Source organism: Notolepis coatsorum, assembly GCF_963971535.1.
Source record: "Notolepis coatsorum genome assembly, chromosome: 3".
Classification (NCBI taxonomy): domain Eukaryota; kingdom Metazoa; phylum Chordata; class Actinopteri; order Aulopiformes; family Paralepididae; genus Notolepis; species Notolepis coatsorum.
In genome coordinates, this window is record NC_140167.1 from 42,288,579 (window position 1) to 42,307,241 (window position 18,663).

The 18,663-nt window shown below is 44.6% G+C and overlaps 1 protein-coding gene across 3 annotated transcripts in view; it reads left to right on the forward strand.

The window, feature by feature from the left end:
* kidins220a (kinase D-interacting substrate 220a) overlaps positions 1-18,663 on the forward strand; it is a 128,180-nt gene that overhangs the window by 98,401 nt on the left and 11,116 nt on the right. For 2 of the 3 annotated variants that reach the window (XM_084310617.1, XM_084310618.1), the window contains exons 24-27: positions 2,907-3,085; positions 7,572-7,771; positions 9,275-9,391; positions 12,931-12,999. In XM_084310617.1, coding sequence (XP_084166743.1) covers positions 2,907-3,085; positions 7,572-7,771; positions 9,275-9,391; positions 12,931-12,999 — 565 coding nt within the window. The remainder of the gene's footprint in view (positions 1-2,906; positions 3,086-7,571; positions 7,772-9,274; positions 9,392-12,930; positions 13,000-18,663) is intronic. The other variant, XM_084310619.1, reaches the window with a different exon arrangement.

The following is an 18,663-nucleotide window of genomic DNA, read 5'->3' on the forward strand; positions in this document are numbered from 1 at the left end:
TTGACTAACTTAGAACAAGCCGGTATTTTACTAACTTAGAACAAACAGGTATTTTATTAGCTTAGAACAAACAGGTATTTTACTAACTTAGAACAAGCAGGTATTTTACTAACTTAGAACAAACAGGTATTTTATTAGCTTAGAACAAACGGGTATTTTACTAACTTAGAACAAGCAGGTATTTTACTAACATAGAACAAGCAGGTATTTGACAAATTCTGAACAAACAAGTATTTTATTAACCTAGAACAAACAGGTATTTTACCAATTTAGAACAAACAGGTATTTTATTAACCTAGAACAAACAGGTATTTTATTAACCTAGAACAAACAGGTATTCTACTGAGTTGGAACGGAACTCAACTCTCCTCTCCTCCCAGTCTGTCTGTCCTCCTGGGCAGCAGGGCTAGTGAAACAGCACTCTCACACACTACACCAGGATGACGCATAGTGGGAAACAGTGGTGTGAGAGTGGGACACAGAGCCCATAGCCTAGAGCTGACTTAATGGGACCACAGTCTGTGGTCAGAAGTGCACACATGTTGAAATGAGGGTTGGAGGTGAGTGCGTGCAGACGCTCTCTTGAGGACTTTTCCTCTGTCTCTTTATCCAGCAACAGATTGATTCACAGCTGTGCACGAAGGTATCTGAGCCTCATTGTGTCAGAATGGCCCCTGGCTGATTGGGCCTGCTTGGTTAGGTAGTAAACTAGATTAGTTTAGCTAGCCGGGGCTATTAGCTAACAGTGTTGTGTGCTGAATCCCTAGCCAGAAGCTGACCTCATCCTGGCGGAGCTAGCGTGTTGCGGTGGTGGCACTAATCAACCAATCAGGCTACAGAAAGACCATCCTCTGTTTGCCCACTAAAACAGATCAGGCACAGGGAAATACCCAGCTAACTCGCCAAGAGTTCACACAGCATACCACAGAAAGGAAAGGCAGATTGAGGGTCGGTTTGGGGTTGCGGAGGAGGTATGGGGTAGGGTGACGGTAGAGAGACGGGAGAGAGCGGTCCTCTGTGAAAGAGATGAAGGGAGTGAGGGAGACGGAGGGAGAGCAAGAGAGATGATAAGAGGAAAATGTCTGCAGTCTCGTCGAGTATCCTCACTCATCTGATAAGAACGGACTTCTCCAGTGATGAATGGCCCGTGTCGTAAATCGTTTCCAGTTTCATATTTTCATGTCTGAATTATAGGATTAACCAGATCTACTGATTGCCTGTGTTGTTGTCGCGGAGTTCGCTTCCCCTTGTATATCTGGCCAAACGTCAAAAGTGATGAAAGAGATTTTTGTTTTAACCTTGTGTTGTTGAAATCAAATTTGCCTTCTCAAAACACTTCTAATCACACTGCTACATCTGTATGACGCGTGTCACGGCCCGACTCAAGACCATGACAAATAGTGGACCAACACACCAATAGGAAAGTATTTAAATCATCTAGATTTAACCAATTGAAAACAAACCCGGTGTATATGGTTCCATCAGTGAAACCAGTGTGAATGCAAAGGTGTGGCATGTGTGAAGATGTGCTGTTGCATGTAAAAACCTAAGATAACCCAGAGAACTAAACAGCCCTGTCCATGGCCAGGGGAAAACGGAGAGGGAACCAGGGGATTCCCCTGATGAGCATGGAGAGAGAGAGAGCTCACGAGTCCAGTCTTTATAGGCCGTCTCACAGGTGCTTCCCATTAGACATCAGCCATGGCCACCTCTCTGTTTCTAGAAATAGAGTGATTAGAAACTAGACAACAGCGGCTGATAAGATAACAAGATCGGGCCGTGACACGTGGCTGAATTTGGGTTCGTATTCAATATTTGTGTTAGCCTTAATACCATGTCAATTAGATTCGTTCTTTGTCTTCCAATTATTCTAGTTTCAAGACTTGGTATGTAATATTTATATATTATATATATATATATATATACCCTTTTTTGCGTCGTAACACAGTGATATTATTTCACAGCGTTATCACAAGGATTTTCTTTTCTTATTATATTTTAGTTTTTCTCTCACTCTGCCGTGGCGTCGGTTAATACGGAGTGTTCCTCTCCAGTGTTCATAGAGGAGGCGAAGCTAAATCATGCAGCGATGAAGGCATCTCTAAACACGGCTGTTTACACAGAGCGCCGTGATAACAAACATCACTCTAACTGCAGCAGCGACGGCCCGCGACGCGCTTCCGCCTGCCGCCCGCTAAATTACCCTGATTGCCATCTTCTCAGGTTTCCTCCTCTGCTGGGGGAAGATAACATCCCTCGTTTCTATCTATCCTCCAACGTCCCCTGTCTCTCCATCTCTCTTCTCTAAATCCACTTATCTCATCTCTCATGACGCTGATGACCGTTGTACTCCCCCCCCCCCCCCCCCCCCCACCGCCTCCGCCAACTCATCATATCTCTGTCATCTTAACAGGGCTGCTTGCTATTTCCTCTTCTCTTTTCTCATCAGAAAGTCACGTATGGTGTTTTCAGCTCTGAATCCACTGATTGGAGCGTTCTCTCTACAGATGTGTATTTTTAGTTATGTATTTATTCGGGATGGCCCGATACCAGTTTTCACTGCCGATACCCATTCTGAGTCCTAAACTTTAAGGATTATTGTCCGATACCGAGTACCCATCTGATCCATTGCTTTTCCTGAACAGTATAGACTTAGACTATTATTTTGAAGTCACTGGACAGACATTGTGTCAGAAATTGCAGAAATGAAGTCACTTTGCTTTGATTTCTGGCACGTTAGACATGTTTCTTGGTGTCATATCTTAGTATCAGGGGAAATCCTCCACTTTTAGCCAGTATTGGTATCAGTGCCATCCCTAGTATTTATATGTTTTGTGGATTTCTAATATTCCAGCGATGTTTTCTTTAACGATGCAGTAAAGTTATCTATTTATTTTTGTTTCTAGAATCTCCAAGAACATCCCCACCACCAAAGACGTGGAGCCCCTGCTGGAGATCGATGGAGACTTCCGCAGCTTCGAGGTGTTCCTCTCCTCCAGGACGCCCGTGCTCGCTGCCAGGGACGTGGAGATGTTCCTGCCCTGCACGGTCAACCTGGACCCCAAGCTCAGGGAGATCATCGCAGGTGACGCATCCTGTTCATCTGATGGAATTATTTAGATACCTATATACATTATATCACAACACTTGCTTAGGTAGTAGTCACTTTTAAGTTGATTGCATACAGGTCGGCCTGTCTCTTTCTCACACACCCTCTCTTCATCAGGCTCTCTATCTCTCCCCCTCTCTCTCTCTTGTGCACGCAGTCTCTCACCCTTTCTCTAGTGCCCTTCGCGCGATCAATTCCTTTTTAGAATGAAAAGCTTGTTGGCATCATTTCGTGCCACAGTTGTCCCACAGAGCGTCAGGAAGGTGTGGAGGACATTGCAGCTTGGCCTTAAAGGGGAACTATTTTACTATTTCTTTCACTATTTGGGCACTTTTAGACAATTCATGTGAGTCTATGGAACACCTCTGTAAGGTTTTTTTTCAAAAAAATTCATTGTTTTGTATTTCTAATCAAGTACTCAAAAACAGCATTTTTCTTAAGCCATTTTGAGGCTGGGCTCCAACCACTGTGTGGCCTGGTGCCAACTGCCACATCAACTGCCACATTATTATGCAGCTGAGAAATCTCTGACATCACAGATATGCACATTTTCAGATGACTCAGTTCAGTGAGGGTGAATATTGTGAGAGGAGAATTGGAAGAATGCGCCAATATGAGAATTAGAGACATAGATCCTATTAATATAAGTCCACATAGCTAGGAAACAATGCTAAACACTGAAAAAGGCCATTTATAAGATAGTTCCCCTTTAACACGTGACTGCGGAAGCGACCGAGCAATTTGAACAACGCACAAACCCTAACCCACGGAACACGGTGGTTATAGAGGGTGCTCCCTCTGTGCAGTTCAGGACTATCACTGGTCATCTTCTGTCCTAACTGTCCCGCCATGTTGTCAGGAGGACCACGTGTTCCCCGCGCTCCCGTCTGCTTCCAGTAATGCGTGTGTGGTCGACAGTGCGAGTGACATAACCTCGTATCACAGTCGGATCAGAGCTGCTCTGTGTGTCACTGTCTTCTCAGCTCATGCAGGACAGGAGTGTCTGTGACGCCCAGCATGATCCTGCTGCAGTGTTGTGAGACCAAAGAGAACACACACACACACACACACACACACACACACACACACACACACACACACACACACACACACACACACACACACACACACACACACACACACACACACACACACACACACACACACACACACACACACACACACACACACACAGTCTGTTCACTACAGCCCAGGCTGAGTCATGGTGACCAGGCTGACCAAGGTGTCTGACCAGGAGGCGCGTCTTGTAAATATTGGGCTTCAAGGCTCCATGTGTCGATCTGCGTGTGTATTGGACGCCTGTGTGTGTGTTTATTTCCGTGCGTGTGCTTTGAAAGTGTGCAGGCGTCGTCTTTCTTCCCCCGCGCGTGTCCCCCGGGAGGGAGAGAGGGAGGGGGGGGGGGGAGAGCGGAAGGTGACCGGCTCCCTCCCCGCCCCGCTGCCCAGTCATCCGTTCCCCCTTTACTCCCTCTGCGGCCGGGCAGGCAGGCTGCCGCTCTCGGTGCCCAGTGTCCTGGGGCCTCCTGCCAGTGGGCAGTGCTGTCAGTGATACCCACCCCAGGAGCCTGACTCACTCCATAAGGCCTCCATTGTGTTCCCGGGCTGGATTGGGTCTCACTCGGCTCGTCCGTCAGCAGACACTTTTATAAGCAGGAGACTTTGTGGTGCCTGCTGCCGCCTCCGCCACCGCCGCTTCTGGTTCTCACTCCCCTCCGGCCCCGGCCCACACAGACCCACTCTCTGTTCTGCTGCGGGGGGTTGTTTAGCTTTTATTTTGAGGGGGGGGGGGGTCAGCTTAGCTCTGACTCAGCTCCTCTCAACGCACGATTGGTTTAGTTGAAAACAATCGAGACAAAGAATTTGGAAGATATTCTCTATTGGTCCACACGACTGGATTAAAAAAAATGGGAACAGTGAATTAAAGGATAAAGGCTGGTATAGTTTTCCCTTTGGCTCGTTGACTAGCATCAGACAGCACTGGTGGGTTGAACTTTACATACATACACATTATTTTCAGATGTCAGTCTCTCCTTTATACATGTATTCATTATCAATACATTTGCACACATACTTCCTGCCTCAGAAGCATAATCTAAACCATAGCCCTCTCACGGGTGACGCATGGCCACTCCCGCCTCTCTGGGAACTCCCGAAGCTATAGGGAAATTATTGGACTATTAATAGATCCTAGCGTCGTCTGTGGGTTGTGCAGACTGTGGTTCCCATGAACAAGGCCTTCTAATATACATTTCTCTCTCTGATAAGGCAGGGGATTTTGAATTTTGACAGCAGTTAAAAGCGCTAGCCAGAACTAGCTTAGGTCAGCAACATCACCGGCATCAGTGCATTCTCTGCAACATCTGGTCGTTTAGGGTCATCAATTTGCCTTTTAAAAAATTGGAATGTTAAAAAAACATTAAAAATTAACTCTCGCATGAATGGGCGGCACGGTGGCTAGCAATGTTGCCTCACAGCAAGAAGGTCCTGGGTTCAAACCCCAACAGGGGCGCCATTCTGTGTGGTGTTCTCCCCATGTTTGCATACGAAAAGACATGCATGCTAGGTTTTCTGCCCTTGACCAAGGTACTGGCATTACAACTGGAGTTGGTCCGTGGGCGCCGCACTGTGTGGCTGCCCACTGCTCTTTAATAGTTAGGATGGATCAAATGCAGAGGACGAATTTCCCCAAAGGGATTAATAAAGGATCAACTTAACTTGACTTACCTAACTTAACATGCAGTATCAACGACAAAGGTATTGGTACATGGGAAAGGAAAACCCAGGCTTGTCAAAATGACAAAAACACTATTGCAAACAAATTGAGATAACTATTGCAAACAAAACATCAAACCTTCCACTATCAGCAACTCCCCACTTTAAAAGACAAATATCTACATTAGCAGTTGGTGTATTCACCCTCTTCTTTGTTTTTGCAATGATGGATTACACCTCTGAAGCAAGAAGTGTGTCTGTTTTTGATGGAGTTATGTAATATAATGGAAAGACTGACATCTGGAAATCGAATAAATAAGAAACATATTTAAAATATACCACAACAGTTCAGTTCTATTCAGTCTAATCCTTTAATTCTGGCTGTATGTTCCATGCCACCTCAAACCACGCCCTCTTTTCTTGATCTTCCAATCGCAACTGTTGTGACATCAACAATCAAGAAAAGAGGACCGGGTTTGAGGTCAATTTAGGGAAAGGAGGATTGTCTGCACGTCTCCTGGATTTTGTGCAAAAGGAGTGATAGAAATATAATTCTCAATAGGGCTGTGCGATATGATGATAATACTGTATATCGTGGGATTTCTATCAATAGAGATTTTCCTCTATCATTTCTATCGCCATTGTTGCAGTATGTTACGTCATTCAGACCCTGCTTTACGCTTTCTACACACAGGCTTGAACAACAAACAAGCAACACTCTGATACAGAACAGGACTCAGCCCAACCAAGACAAGATGAGGAACTTGTACCTACTTCTGTCGTTTGGTCGGGTGTTTGGATAGAAGAAATCTGAGACTGACCAGAAAACTGTATTTTGCAAAGTATGCCGCGCAGACCAGTTCCCACATCAAACTCCCAACACAACAAACCTCTTCTGCCACTTAACTCTACAGAAGAGCCATGAGAGGCAGAACAGGGAGAGCCAAGAGATGCAAAGCTACATGGAAGTGTTGAAAGCACTGAATGGTGAATGTTGCATTTTATATAGCAATTTTCTGTTGCTCACATTCACCCACTCACTCACACACTCACACATCGACGGCGGAGGCGACCATGCAAGGACACTTCGACACGCTGCCCGGGAGGAGTCGGAATCGAACCGTGAACCTTCGGATTACCAGGCGACCGCTCTACCTCCTCCTGAGCCACTGTCGCCCCCAAATAAAAGGAGAAAAGAGAAAGTTCACAGGATTATCAATCGCACAGCCCTAATTCTCAAGATGAAGGTCACTGTACTAAAATATCAGTGGTGCCTTCTCTCTCTCTCTCTCTACTATTTAGTTGTTGGAAGGAATTGTCTTCTTTATGTTTGGACCAGGATGAGATGATGACTCCCTGAAACACACGGAGAACTCCAGGCCATCGTCGCTTCGTTTGATATGCATTTTCAATACAAATTCTTCACTGTCTCAAACTCATTGGAGATGATGAAATGAGAACAAATCAACGTTGAGTGGGTGGATCTGAGTCTTTTATAGTCATGGCCAAGACGAGATAAAACGTTCACTTCACCCTCTCTCTCCCTCTCTCTCTCCCCTCTCTCTCTATCTCTCTCTCTATCTCTCTATCTCTCTATCTCTCCCTCTCTATCTCTCTATCTCTCTCCCTCTCTCTCTCTCTATCTCTCTCCCTCTCTCTCTCTCCCCCTCTCTATCTCTCCCTCTCTATCTCTCTCTCTCCCTCTCTCTCCCTCTCTCTCCCCTCTCAGATGTGCGTGCGGCCAGGGATCAGATGAGCCTGGGAGGAGTGACCTATCCCACGCTGCCCCTGCAGGAGGTCGTGCCCCGCCCCCCCCCGGGCTACGGCCAGCACCCTGCCGCCTGCTCCCCCGTGGGCTCCCTGCCCCCCCATCCTCACAGCTCCTACTTCAGCGGCATGACGGGGCCGCAGCACCCCTTCTACAACCGGGTGAGACGGGGGGCGCTGCTCGTTAAACTAATGGCTGAGCGTTGTTAGCTATTAGCTAACAGGACTTCTCTCTTGACATACTAGTGATGTGACGTCCGCGAGCGATACAATTCGCGTACAATGGGAACCGAGTCATATTTGGTGGGAGCCGTTGTTTTTGATCGTCGTTCATTTCGTTACAGAGGGTGGATTTCCAAAAACTGCAACATTGTATCGTTCACTTCACTCCACTCTCTCAATTAAGAAAATACTGAGTTTCTTTTAATCTGACATTGCAACCATTGCAACAAACATGATTCATTTACAGTACAATCTCATTTCCCCTTCTGCCCTCTACAACGCGATAAGAATATAAGCAGGTTTTCTTTATTTCTTTTATTTTTTACTGTAAAAACGAATCCGGGACGTTTTTGGGGACAGGATATGTTCAAGGACAGATGACTTAATTCAGGGACTGTCCCCGAAAATCGTTAGGACGTGTGGATTTCTGAGATAAATCGAAGTCAGAAATTAATGTTGCTTAGCATCTCTCAGACCGGATATACGGAAATACTAGATAATAAAAACACTTCTTAGCACCTGAAACTGCAGAGAACCACACTTTCTCTGACTGTATAATTAGCCACGCTCACTGTGGCTCCCTTTTACACCACAAACAAAAGAGCAGTGTATGTATGTCCTCGTGAACAAACACCACATTATAGCATAGCAGTGAAACTCCCACGTTACCAGAAATAAAGTGGATTTGAACAACTAGCACCTCAGTTTAATATACAATAATGGATAGGCTAACACATTGTGTGTGTGTGTGTGCGTGCGTGCGAGAGAGAGAACTCCCTCATATGATTTTACATTCCATTGTGTTTTAAAGGGATAGTTCTTCAGATTTTTAGAACCCCAGTCTTATTTGTTACTTACCAATGATTTTGTAGAGTCCTCTCTTGGCACAGTCCATACTGCTCCCCTTCTAGCTCCAGATAGTTTTCATTCATTCAAACCTTTATTTATTCTCGAAAAGGACAATTGAGGTCACCCTCATTTTCAATGCTGTCGAGACTTAGACATTTCAATGCATTTTTTTTTTTTTTTTTTTTTTACAATATAATAATAATAAATAATAATAATAATAATAACTATCTATATAGCACCTTTCACACATGGACCGCAGCCCAAAGTTAGCCACAGACCAATGCGAAGTCCACAGGGACAAGCTGAATGTACAAGCTGACTGAAGACAACTCAACTCTATTTTGTGTGCACTGCGTGGAGTAGATTTCAGTTGCCTTCAGTCAGGTTGTACAGACAGGGGCTTGATCCCATTGATTTTGCATTAGTTTGTGGCTAGCGTGAGGAACAGCATGGATTGTGCTGAGGAGGGACTCTACCAGTCGAAGAACATCAGCGGTATGTAGCCAATAGGGCCAGGGTACCAAGAATCAGAACCATCCATTTAACCCTGTGTCCTCCATGTTGTCCGTCATCTCCTCTCCTCTCCCCCAATAGCCATATTTCCCCCAACAAGTGTATCACCTGCCAAGGCAATACTCCCACCATGTCCCCTCCTCTTTCCGTCCCTCCATTAAACCACCCGGCCTCCCCAAGGACAGCACCAATGGACTTGTAAGTACAGAACCAACAACTGAGGTGCTGCCTAGCAAAGGATGATCTATCAGCAATGTGCACAGATCTATCTGACAAAAGATGCTCAGTAGTAATAATAATGATGGTGGTGGTAGTAGTAGTAGTAGTAGTAGTAGTAGTAGTAGTAGTAGTAGTAGTAGTAGTAGTAGTGCTATTAGTACTAGTATTTATGGTAGTAGTATTAGTAGTAGTGGTAGTAGTATTAATAGTAGTAGTAGTAGTAGTAGTAGTAGTAGTGCTATTAGTACTAGTATTTATGGTAGTAGTATTAGTAGTAGTGGTAGTAGTATTAATAGTAGTAGTAGTAGTAGTAGTAGTAGTAGTAGTAGTAGTACTAGTATTTATGGTAGTAGTATTAGTAGTAGTAGTAGTAGTAGTAGTAGTATTAGTAGTAGTAGTATTACTAGTGGTAGTAGTAGTAGATGGAGCTTGCAACAACACTGATTATAAGGTTTGAACAATTGATATTCCTCATGTGTTTGTTATTGGCTTTGTTAAAACTGTCAAATGGTGTGATATCCAATATTATCCCTCCGCAGGTCAGCCAGGAGAATGTTCCATTGTGCCAAGCGCTTATTTTTCCAACCGCACTTAAGCCTCTTATACTGATTCAGACCTATCAGCCAGTTAAAGGGGAACGCCACCTGAATTAAGAAATCCAACTTGTTATTTACTATCAATGTTTGTGAACATTCTCCCAAAGCCTGATACCGAAGAAGTGAGACTCAAACTTGTGATGTCATTAAGTATAAAGTCTGCAGCTGCTTCGTGAGACTATGAATGGGAGACTGATTTTGTGGACCCACAGAATGTTGGTGTGAGGTTTTATACCCAAATGACCTAGTAGTTCTCTAGTAGTTTTCTCTGTTCTGAAACATAAAATGCATCTGTATTCCCCTGGGTGCTCTCAGTGTCACCTATAGCATCTTTCCCAATTAATTTTCTATGGAACAGCTCCAGACTTTATACTTGATGACATCACAAGTTTGAGTTTTAGCACTTGTTTGACAGTATTTTTTACACTGTCTTAAGACCATTTATAGTAAAACACAAGATACTTGCGCCCTAATGATATGCACAAGTGCTCAATAAAGAAACCCACTCTCATTGCCAAAATAAAGTCTAACATGCCTATAAATACTTATAATATAGAACCACACACTATGAATGTATTACACAGCCCATAATGGCCCCCAAACAGCATTGCCACCTTCAACAGACCCCCTTTAATATGAGCTTCAGGTATTGACAATGCTAATGCTACACTACCACATGGCCCCCGAATGGCCACCACAACCCAACATGTAGATAGATAGGCAGTCAGAGCCAGCACATCACCAGGGTTATCAAATGGGCACCTCCCTTTGCCAGTGTTTCAGCAAGTTAGGCCCACGACACCTCAGGAAGGCCGTTAGTTCCAGCGTCCTAGAACCACCCCCTTCCATGCTAGCTCTCATTGTCCATGATACCCACATGCAGAACTTCCTTGTGTTATCCAATCCTTATGTCGAAAACTATTCCTGATAACAATATCACACATGAAACAGAAACCATAATGAATGACTTCTTAAATTGGGTGGAGTTCCCCTTTAAATCCCTCTATGCTTCAAATTCCGTTGTATAGACCTACTGCATGACATTTCTCTCATCCTTACACCTCTCTCTCTCTCTCTCTCTCTCTCTCTCTCTCTCTCTCTCTCTCTCTCTCTGCTCCAGTCCTCTTATCCCCCTCCCTCCTTCTTCTCACCATCCGTCCTCCTCTTCCTCCTATCTCACCCTCCCATCTCGCTTCTCTTTCCTCTGTGTGGAGTTATTTATTTTACCCCTGTAATCCATTTCTCATCATATTCAGCCTTAGTTTGGGTTACTCCCCCTGTATCCGCTGCCCTCCCTGCGCCCAGCCGCCAGAGCCGGCAGGGTGACTCCTCGTGTTGTGAGCTCAACCTCTCGCTATTCTTTACTCGACCCCGGCGTCTGTTGTGGTCATAGCACATGTTACAAAGTCACGGAGAGCTTTCCGTTGCTTGTTCCTTAACGCTTGGTCGTCATGAATAAATAACAAACTCAGCAAGACCGACGGCTTCTCAGTTACAGTGGGTGACAATATTGTCACAAGGAAAGACGAAATTACCTACCTGGGTTCCATCCTAGAGGCAAATCTTTCCTGTGACAAAATGGCATCCAATGTAATAAAAAAAGTCAACCAACGAACTAGATTCTTGTACCGGATCTCCTCTCTGGTAAACAAGAATACCCTGAAGACTCTGGCAGGAGCACTCATTCAAGGGTACTATGACTATGCGTGCACCTCATGGTACCAAAGCACCTCAAAGGCGCTTAAAACAAAATTACAAACATCACAAAACAAACTGGTCAGACTACTACTTGACCTGAACCCCAGAACCCACCTCACCCCTGCCCACTTTGCCAACCTAGGATGGCTTAGAGTAGACGACAGAGTACAGCAACTTGCAATGGGCCTGGTCTACAAGATACACTATACGACCGGGGTGCCCATGTACATGTCAAAATACTTCCCAAAGGTCAGTGAATACCACAACCACTACACCAGAGGAAGCTCAACAAATCATGTTAAACCCAGATTCGGCTCAAACAAGGGACTAAACACGTTTCGCAATTATGCCACAACAATGTGGAACGCCCTACCCAAAGCTGTAAAGGAATGTGAATCCCTGCCCACATTCAAAACCGCCCTTAAAGAGCACCTACGGGAGGCTGCAATTCGAAACTGGCCACCGTAAATGCCCAAAACCCCCACCACCTCCTAATAGACAGTCTCCTCCCCACCGCATGTATATATTCCCTCCCCGCCGTATGTATATTTCCCTCCCACCCACCCACCCCCTCCTAATGTACAGTCCCCTCCCCATCATATGTATATACTCTGTCAGGATCTAGGGGTAACAGTACTGTATATTTGAATACCGCCTATGTCACAAATGTATCAGTACTAAATACCTATATGTCCCTATGCCATAAATGTCATGTATGTTGTGTATGTCATAAATGTCTATATGAATTGAAAATGGGGGACCCTGATGGAAACAAGACAAACGTCTTTCTCAGGTCTGCATCCCCTTAACAATTGTATGTATTGAGCCGTACTGTATTGTACCCATTCTGCAATCTGTTAAATAAAGTTTTCATTCATTCATTCATTCATGAACTCAAACCTCAAAACAGAAACCTTAAGTTTCTGATCATAGATATATCTGCCAATGTATTATTGTCTTTGAAATACAGTATTAAAAATATGACACTGCCTTGCAAATATCCCTTATTTTATCATTTAGAAAATATAGGTACAGATATAACAAAATAATATAATAGTAACCTTATGTTTAGATCTTGTCAGTGGCACTTTAGCCTATAACGACATATCAGTAAAAGGCTAGTAACTGGCCAATAATGTGGGCTACCAATGTTTCCGTCTAGCTCTACATTAGCCATTCTCTACACATGCCCTGGTCCTAATCTCCGCTCTGTGCCCATGTCAGGATGTTATTGCAGAGGATGCCAGGGAAGTCCTCCGCTCCTGCCCCTCTGACCCCTCTCTGGTATCCATGGTAACCTGATTGACATGCATTAACAAACATACTAACACACACGCACACGCATACATACATACATACATACATACATACATACATACATACATACATACATACATACATACATACATACATGCGAGGATACAGCAGTGAAATGTCTGTACTGCTTTATTCAGCTACATTAGGGTCCCACAGTTGACGACAAACTCTCCTGTACTCATTTTGTTCATATTTTGATAAATGGTGGTGTGCCTGTATCAGTTCAAATGTAACAAGAATCATCGCTGGTGCTGTACACATGACGAGACATCAGACTAGATGACTTTTTTAAGCAACACCTTTTTAGTTGTCAGTCGTGGGACCCTGGCGTTAGCACCTCGTCTCCCTGTCGAGGCTGGTTGCTTCTAGCTAGCAAACCCATGTAACATGTGGCATGTCTTAACGCTGATCTGGGGAAGACATGTGACATGTGTTCATGTCTTACCCTGAGTGGAGGTAAACATGTGATATGTGTTCTAGGGCTGTCACTTTAACAAAAAATCGAATTCGATATTCGTTGCAGAATCGTAGACCAGTTCGAATTAGAATTTTAGTGTAAAAAAAAACTAGAGTCTAAGCTATTTTCAATGTTTTGGCAACTTTTTTTTTTACCATGGTATGTTTGGTATATTTCTTTTCAGCACAGTCTCACCTATATGACCTGACCGTTTGTTTTCATACTGTACATACTGTATAATGCATACTGTACAATACAAAACACAAAAACGATTTTAGAAGATGTGTTTTTCTACTATGTGGCTGAGCAAATGTAAACATGCTCCATGAACCATTAGAAATAATGAAAATGTGGGTTCGAGCCCAGCTCTCGACGTTGCTACCAGCTTGGCTGGTCGTTCATACTAATACAATTGGCAGTATTAGGGGGTGGGAAGCTGGTGGGTGGGGATCGGACGTTGTGGACAGCGACTCCTACAGGTTGGTTGGTGCGCCTGCGCAGCAGAATCAGGAAGCAACGGGGGCGGCGTGTCCCTCCCACGCAGACCCTCGCCGCTGAGAGATCGCGCTGTGCAGGTGAAAAGATGCGACGGCTGCCTCCTCGAGTACCGGAGGGGACACGTGATGTAAGGCTTAGTCCACATTGCAGCCGGCTTGTGGGAGGCATGGCCTAACAACGTTCGAGACAGGGGAGGGTAGAATTGGACGATACGAAATTGGGGAAGGGAGAAAAATAGAAAATGGGAGAAAAAGTGGATAAAAAGAAAAAAAATAAATAATTAAAATGCACCCGCGGGTTGCCTATGTACAAACAATTATATGTATAAACAATTATTTTCTTACCTTGCCTCATAATCCTCCTCTGAAACAGCACAAAACAACTCCAAACGCACTCCAAAAAACCGACAACTAGCGTGACCAAAACGGCGAAGATAATAATACAAATAGAGTACAATTTACACATGCGTAAAACCTTATTTAGCATCTAATTGAAATAATAATAATAATAACTATTTGTATAGAAATGATCCTGTTTCAATTATTTCTTGGGCTATCAACACCAAATCAAAACTAGCTACTATGTAGTTTCAGGCCTGCTCTTTCAATGAGCGTTCCGGAAATGCTCTGCCAGACCTCGTCAAACAAATGACGTCACTTTGAGATATTAAAATGGCAAGACTAAAAATAACCATGACCAGTAATTATTTGGAATACGTGTTTTACCGTTTTTACCGGTATCCTTATTTTTTTAAGTTATTATTATTATTATAATACATTTTCTATAAAAAAAAAAAAAATCGAATTTCTCCCTTCACGTTCGAATCTCATGTTTTTATGTAAATTTGAAAATCGAAAATAATGTGACAGCCCTAATGTGTTCATGTCTTACCCTGAGTGAGGTAAACATGTGACATGTGTTCATGTCTTACCCTGAGTGGAGGTAAACATGTGACATGTGTTCATATCTTACCCTGAGTGAGGTAAACATGTGACATGTGTTCATATCTTACCCTGAGTGAGGTAAACATGTGACATGTGTTCATATCTTACCCTGAGTGAGGTAAACATGTGACATGTGTTCATATCTTACCCTGAGTGAGGTAAACATGTGACATGTGTTCATATCTTACCCTGAGTGAGGTAAACATGTGACATGTGTTCATGTCTTACCCTGAGTGAGGTAAACATGTGCCATGTGTTCATATCTTACCCTGAGTGAGGTAAACATGTGACATGTGTTCATGTCTTACCCTGAGTGAGGTAAACATGTGACATGTTCATATCTTACCCTGAGTGAGGTAAACATGTGACATGTGTTCATATCTTACCCTGAGTGAGGTAAACATGTGACATGTGTTCATATCTTACCCTGAGCGGAGGTAAACATGTGACATGCGTAAGAATGCAGTTGCATACATGAGAGGCATGAAAATATAGGGCATGATGCTTTACCCTTAAACGTATCTGTGTGCACGGTTTGAGCACGTTTGAAGAAGCAACATGCAGTATATATGCCGCTCCCATTCATTGCTCGCGGACTAATGTTTACGGTGAGCGTCTCAGCTGTGATGCCGGGTGATTGTGAGCTCTCGCCGCCGGTGGACTGAACTAACCGCAAGGAGTGGCGCGTCTCGCCACCGGCCACATCAAGGCGGACGTAGCGTACACGGAGGGGCGCTTGTTTCTGATTCTGTCCGGATCGCGAATCCCGTTCTCCCCGTGTGGACAGCAGAGTACTCTCTTGTGGTCTCTATCGTGGAACACCTCAGGAATGCATGGGGGTCACTGTGGACAGAAGCCCCGTCCCTCTGCTGACGTGACTCACAACACACACATGCAGCGCACAGCCTCCTGTTGTTGTCCAGAGATATAGAAAACAGTAACAGTTTGATGCTGAAGCTAGTCCCTAGACATCTGCTAATCATATATATATATATATATGATATATATATGTGTATATATATTAAAGCTGTTTATCAGAGAACTGCCTTTACCTACAGCTTATTACAAACGGGTTTTAACAGGGAGCTATATGGGAGATTATGGAAAGATTAACGTGAACGATTTTCGCTTTTTCGCTCTCTGTCTCTCTCTCTCTCTCTCTCTCTCTCTCTCTCTCTCTCTCTCTCTCTCTCTCTCTCTCTCTCTCTGTATCCATATCCTTGCTTCATCTCCTCTCTTCTTCATCCCCGTCTCTCTCCGCCACACTCTCCTTTCTCTGTTCTCTCTTTCTCTACTAATTCTGGGTGATATGGAAAGAATTAAATATCACCATATTCAGGACTTTATTTTCTTTGTTCTCTCTCTGCTAACAACATATGTCGCAATATACAAGTGTGGATAATGGCATGTTTGGTACGAAGCCATTGGGTATCTTATTGAACTGCAGGTTGATGTGAAGTGCCTTTCCCTTTTTCTTTTCTTTTTTGTATCAAAAATTTAACTGTACACCTTTTGGTTCTTGTTTTCTTTTACGTTTGTGTCGTTTATATGTGTGCCTGTGTGTGTGTGTGTGTGCGCGCGCGCGCGTCTGTGAGTGTATATGCAGCGAGCCTAGCTCAGTGTAATTGCTTCACTGATATAAGTGAGAGTGTGGATTCCTTGGGCTTCCAGGATTATCATCAGAGAGACTGGGGTTGGCGCGGCAGAAGCACACACACACACACACACAATAAGCGGCGTGCTAGCAGAGCTTATCTCCTCGCTGAGACGCTTCCTCCCTTGCAGGGCTCTGTTTCTCCCTCCCCGTCTTTCTGCCCGGCCCTCAGCACGGCCTAGCTGTAATTACAGCCTTATCACACACACACTGGGAGGGTACACACACACACACGCACACACATCACACACACATGCACACACATCACACACACACACATGCACACACACATCACACACATCACACACACACACACACACGCACACGCACACGCACACACACACATTATAAGACATTGTGACTCTCATACACACGTTTCCAGAGGAACACACACACACAGAGTGTGAAGAGAGGAGTAGTATTTAAGGCTTTCTACCAATTGAAACTTCTGCTTTTTCTTGCTGCAGCCGGCGCATGAGATCTTTCCTTCCTTCTGATGTCTCTCCTGCTCCGTCTCTTCCCTCTCTGCTTCTGTCTCTCTACTCACTCCCTCTCTCCTGCTCCGTCTCTGTCTGCAGAGATTATGTTCCGAATCTGAAAAGCTTGTTGACTCCAGTAAAGAATTTCAATATCTGTAATGATTGTACTCCAACTAGCCTCTTGGTCTCCCAGTGAACGGCGTCTGGATGCCGTATAGGAGCCCGTTTCCTCTCCCCTGCTGTGTAACAGATAAACCTTTAATGTCTCCTCCTATGTCACTGTCTCTCCTGTTCTCTAGCGCCTGGTGATCAATTCAACATGTGCTCTTAATGTCCACCTCGTGTTTGACTTGTCTCTCTCTTGTCTGACGTGTCTTTCTGTGTCTTCATATTTTTTTTCTACCTCCGCCACGCTTTTGCCTCCCTCCCATGAGCAGGTGCAGAGCGGGTGAGAGCGTCCCGGTGTCCCGCCGTGCCCCTGCTTCTGTGTTTCTGTCTGACTGTTTGTCTGTCTGCCTCCGTTTGTCTCCCTCTTTTTGAAGCGGCTAAAGGCCCTGCCTTACAAACCCAAGCAGGTACACGCCCGCGCGCTTCTACGTCGCTCTTCTTCTCCATCGTTCCCTCATCTTCCTCCTCCTCCTCCTCCTCACTGACCTCATCACTAACGCCTCCCGATTCATCGCTACCCACTACCCAGCATGCTTTAGTAAACCAAACGAAAGAAAAAGAAAAACACTTAAGATGCACTAAGATTGAGAGTCCACGCGGTCTTCGCTCAACGCTGTCTGGCAATGAGGACCTTGTAGACTCGACCGCTAAAATTGTGTTTATTCCATGCCGTTATGTATGGTGTTGAGCCTTCATGGTCCTCATTTCAGATCCGTGAGAAATCTTAGTCTGTGCTTCCTCCTTAATCTAGACATGCATCACTTGGGTGGTAAAACCATGGCATAGAAACCCATGCAAGACTATTAGAACATAGTTTGATTTTGTAGTAAATGTTTTCTACTGAGCGTGAATGTTTGGCCAAGCAGACACAGTGGGTAAGGAGGGTAAGATGGAACAGAGAGGAGGGTAAGATGGAACAGAGAGGAGGGTAAGATGGAACAGAGAGGAGGGTAAGATGGAACAGAGAGGAGGGTAAGATGGAACAGAGAGGAGGGGGGCTCGTTTAGTGTGTGTGCCAGTGGGCAGCGTGTCGGCTGCTTGTGAGACCTCAGCTTGAGAACATCAGCGGGCTATGAGTGTTAAGCCAGTTCAAGCCTCATACTGGCTGCAGTTTAGCAGTGTTTCACCAGCTCCATTCTTCAAGTATCACACACACACACACACACGCACACGCACACACGCACACGCACACACACACACGCACACACACACACGCACACACACACAGTGCTCAAAGCACTGGTGTAGACGATGGGTGCAACCATAGTTTCTCACTTCCCCTCTCTCTCTTACAGACCGTCACTTACATTGTTTTTGACATTGTTGAAGTGTGGGATTGGTTTGTACCTATCTGTGTGTTTCTCTCTTTTAACAGTAGCCTACCTTTTCTTCTTCTTTTTTTGCAGTGACCTGTTGCCTGTTTCACCCTACTCAACTTGT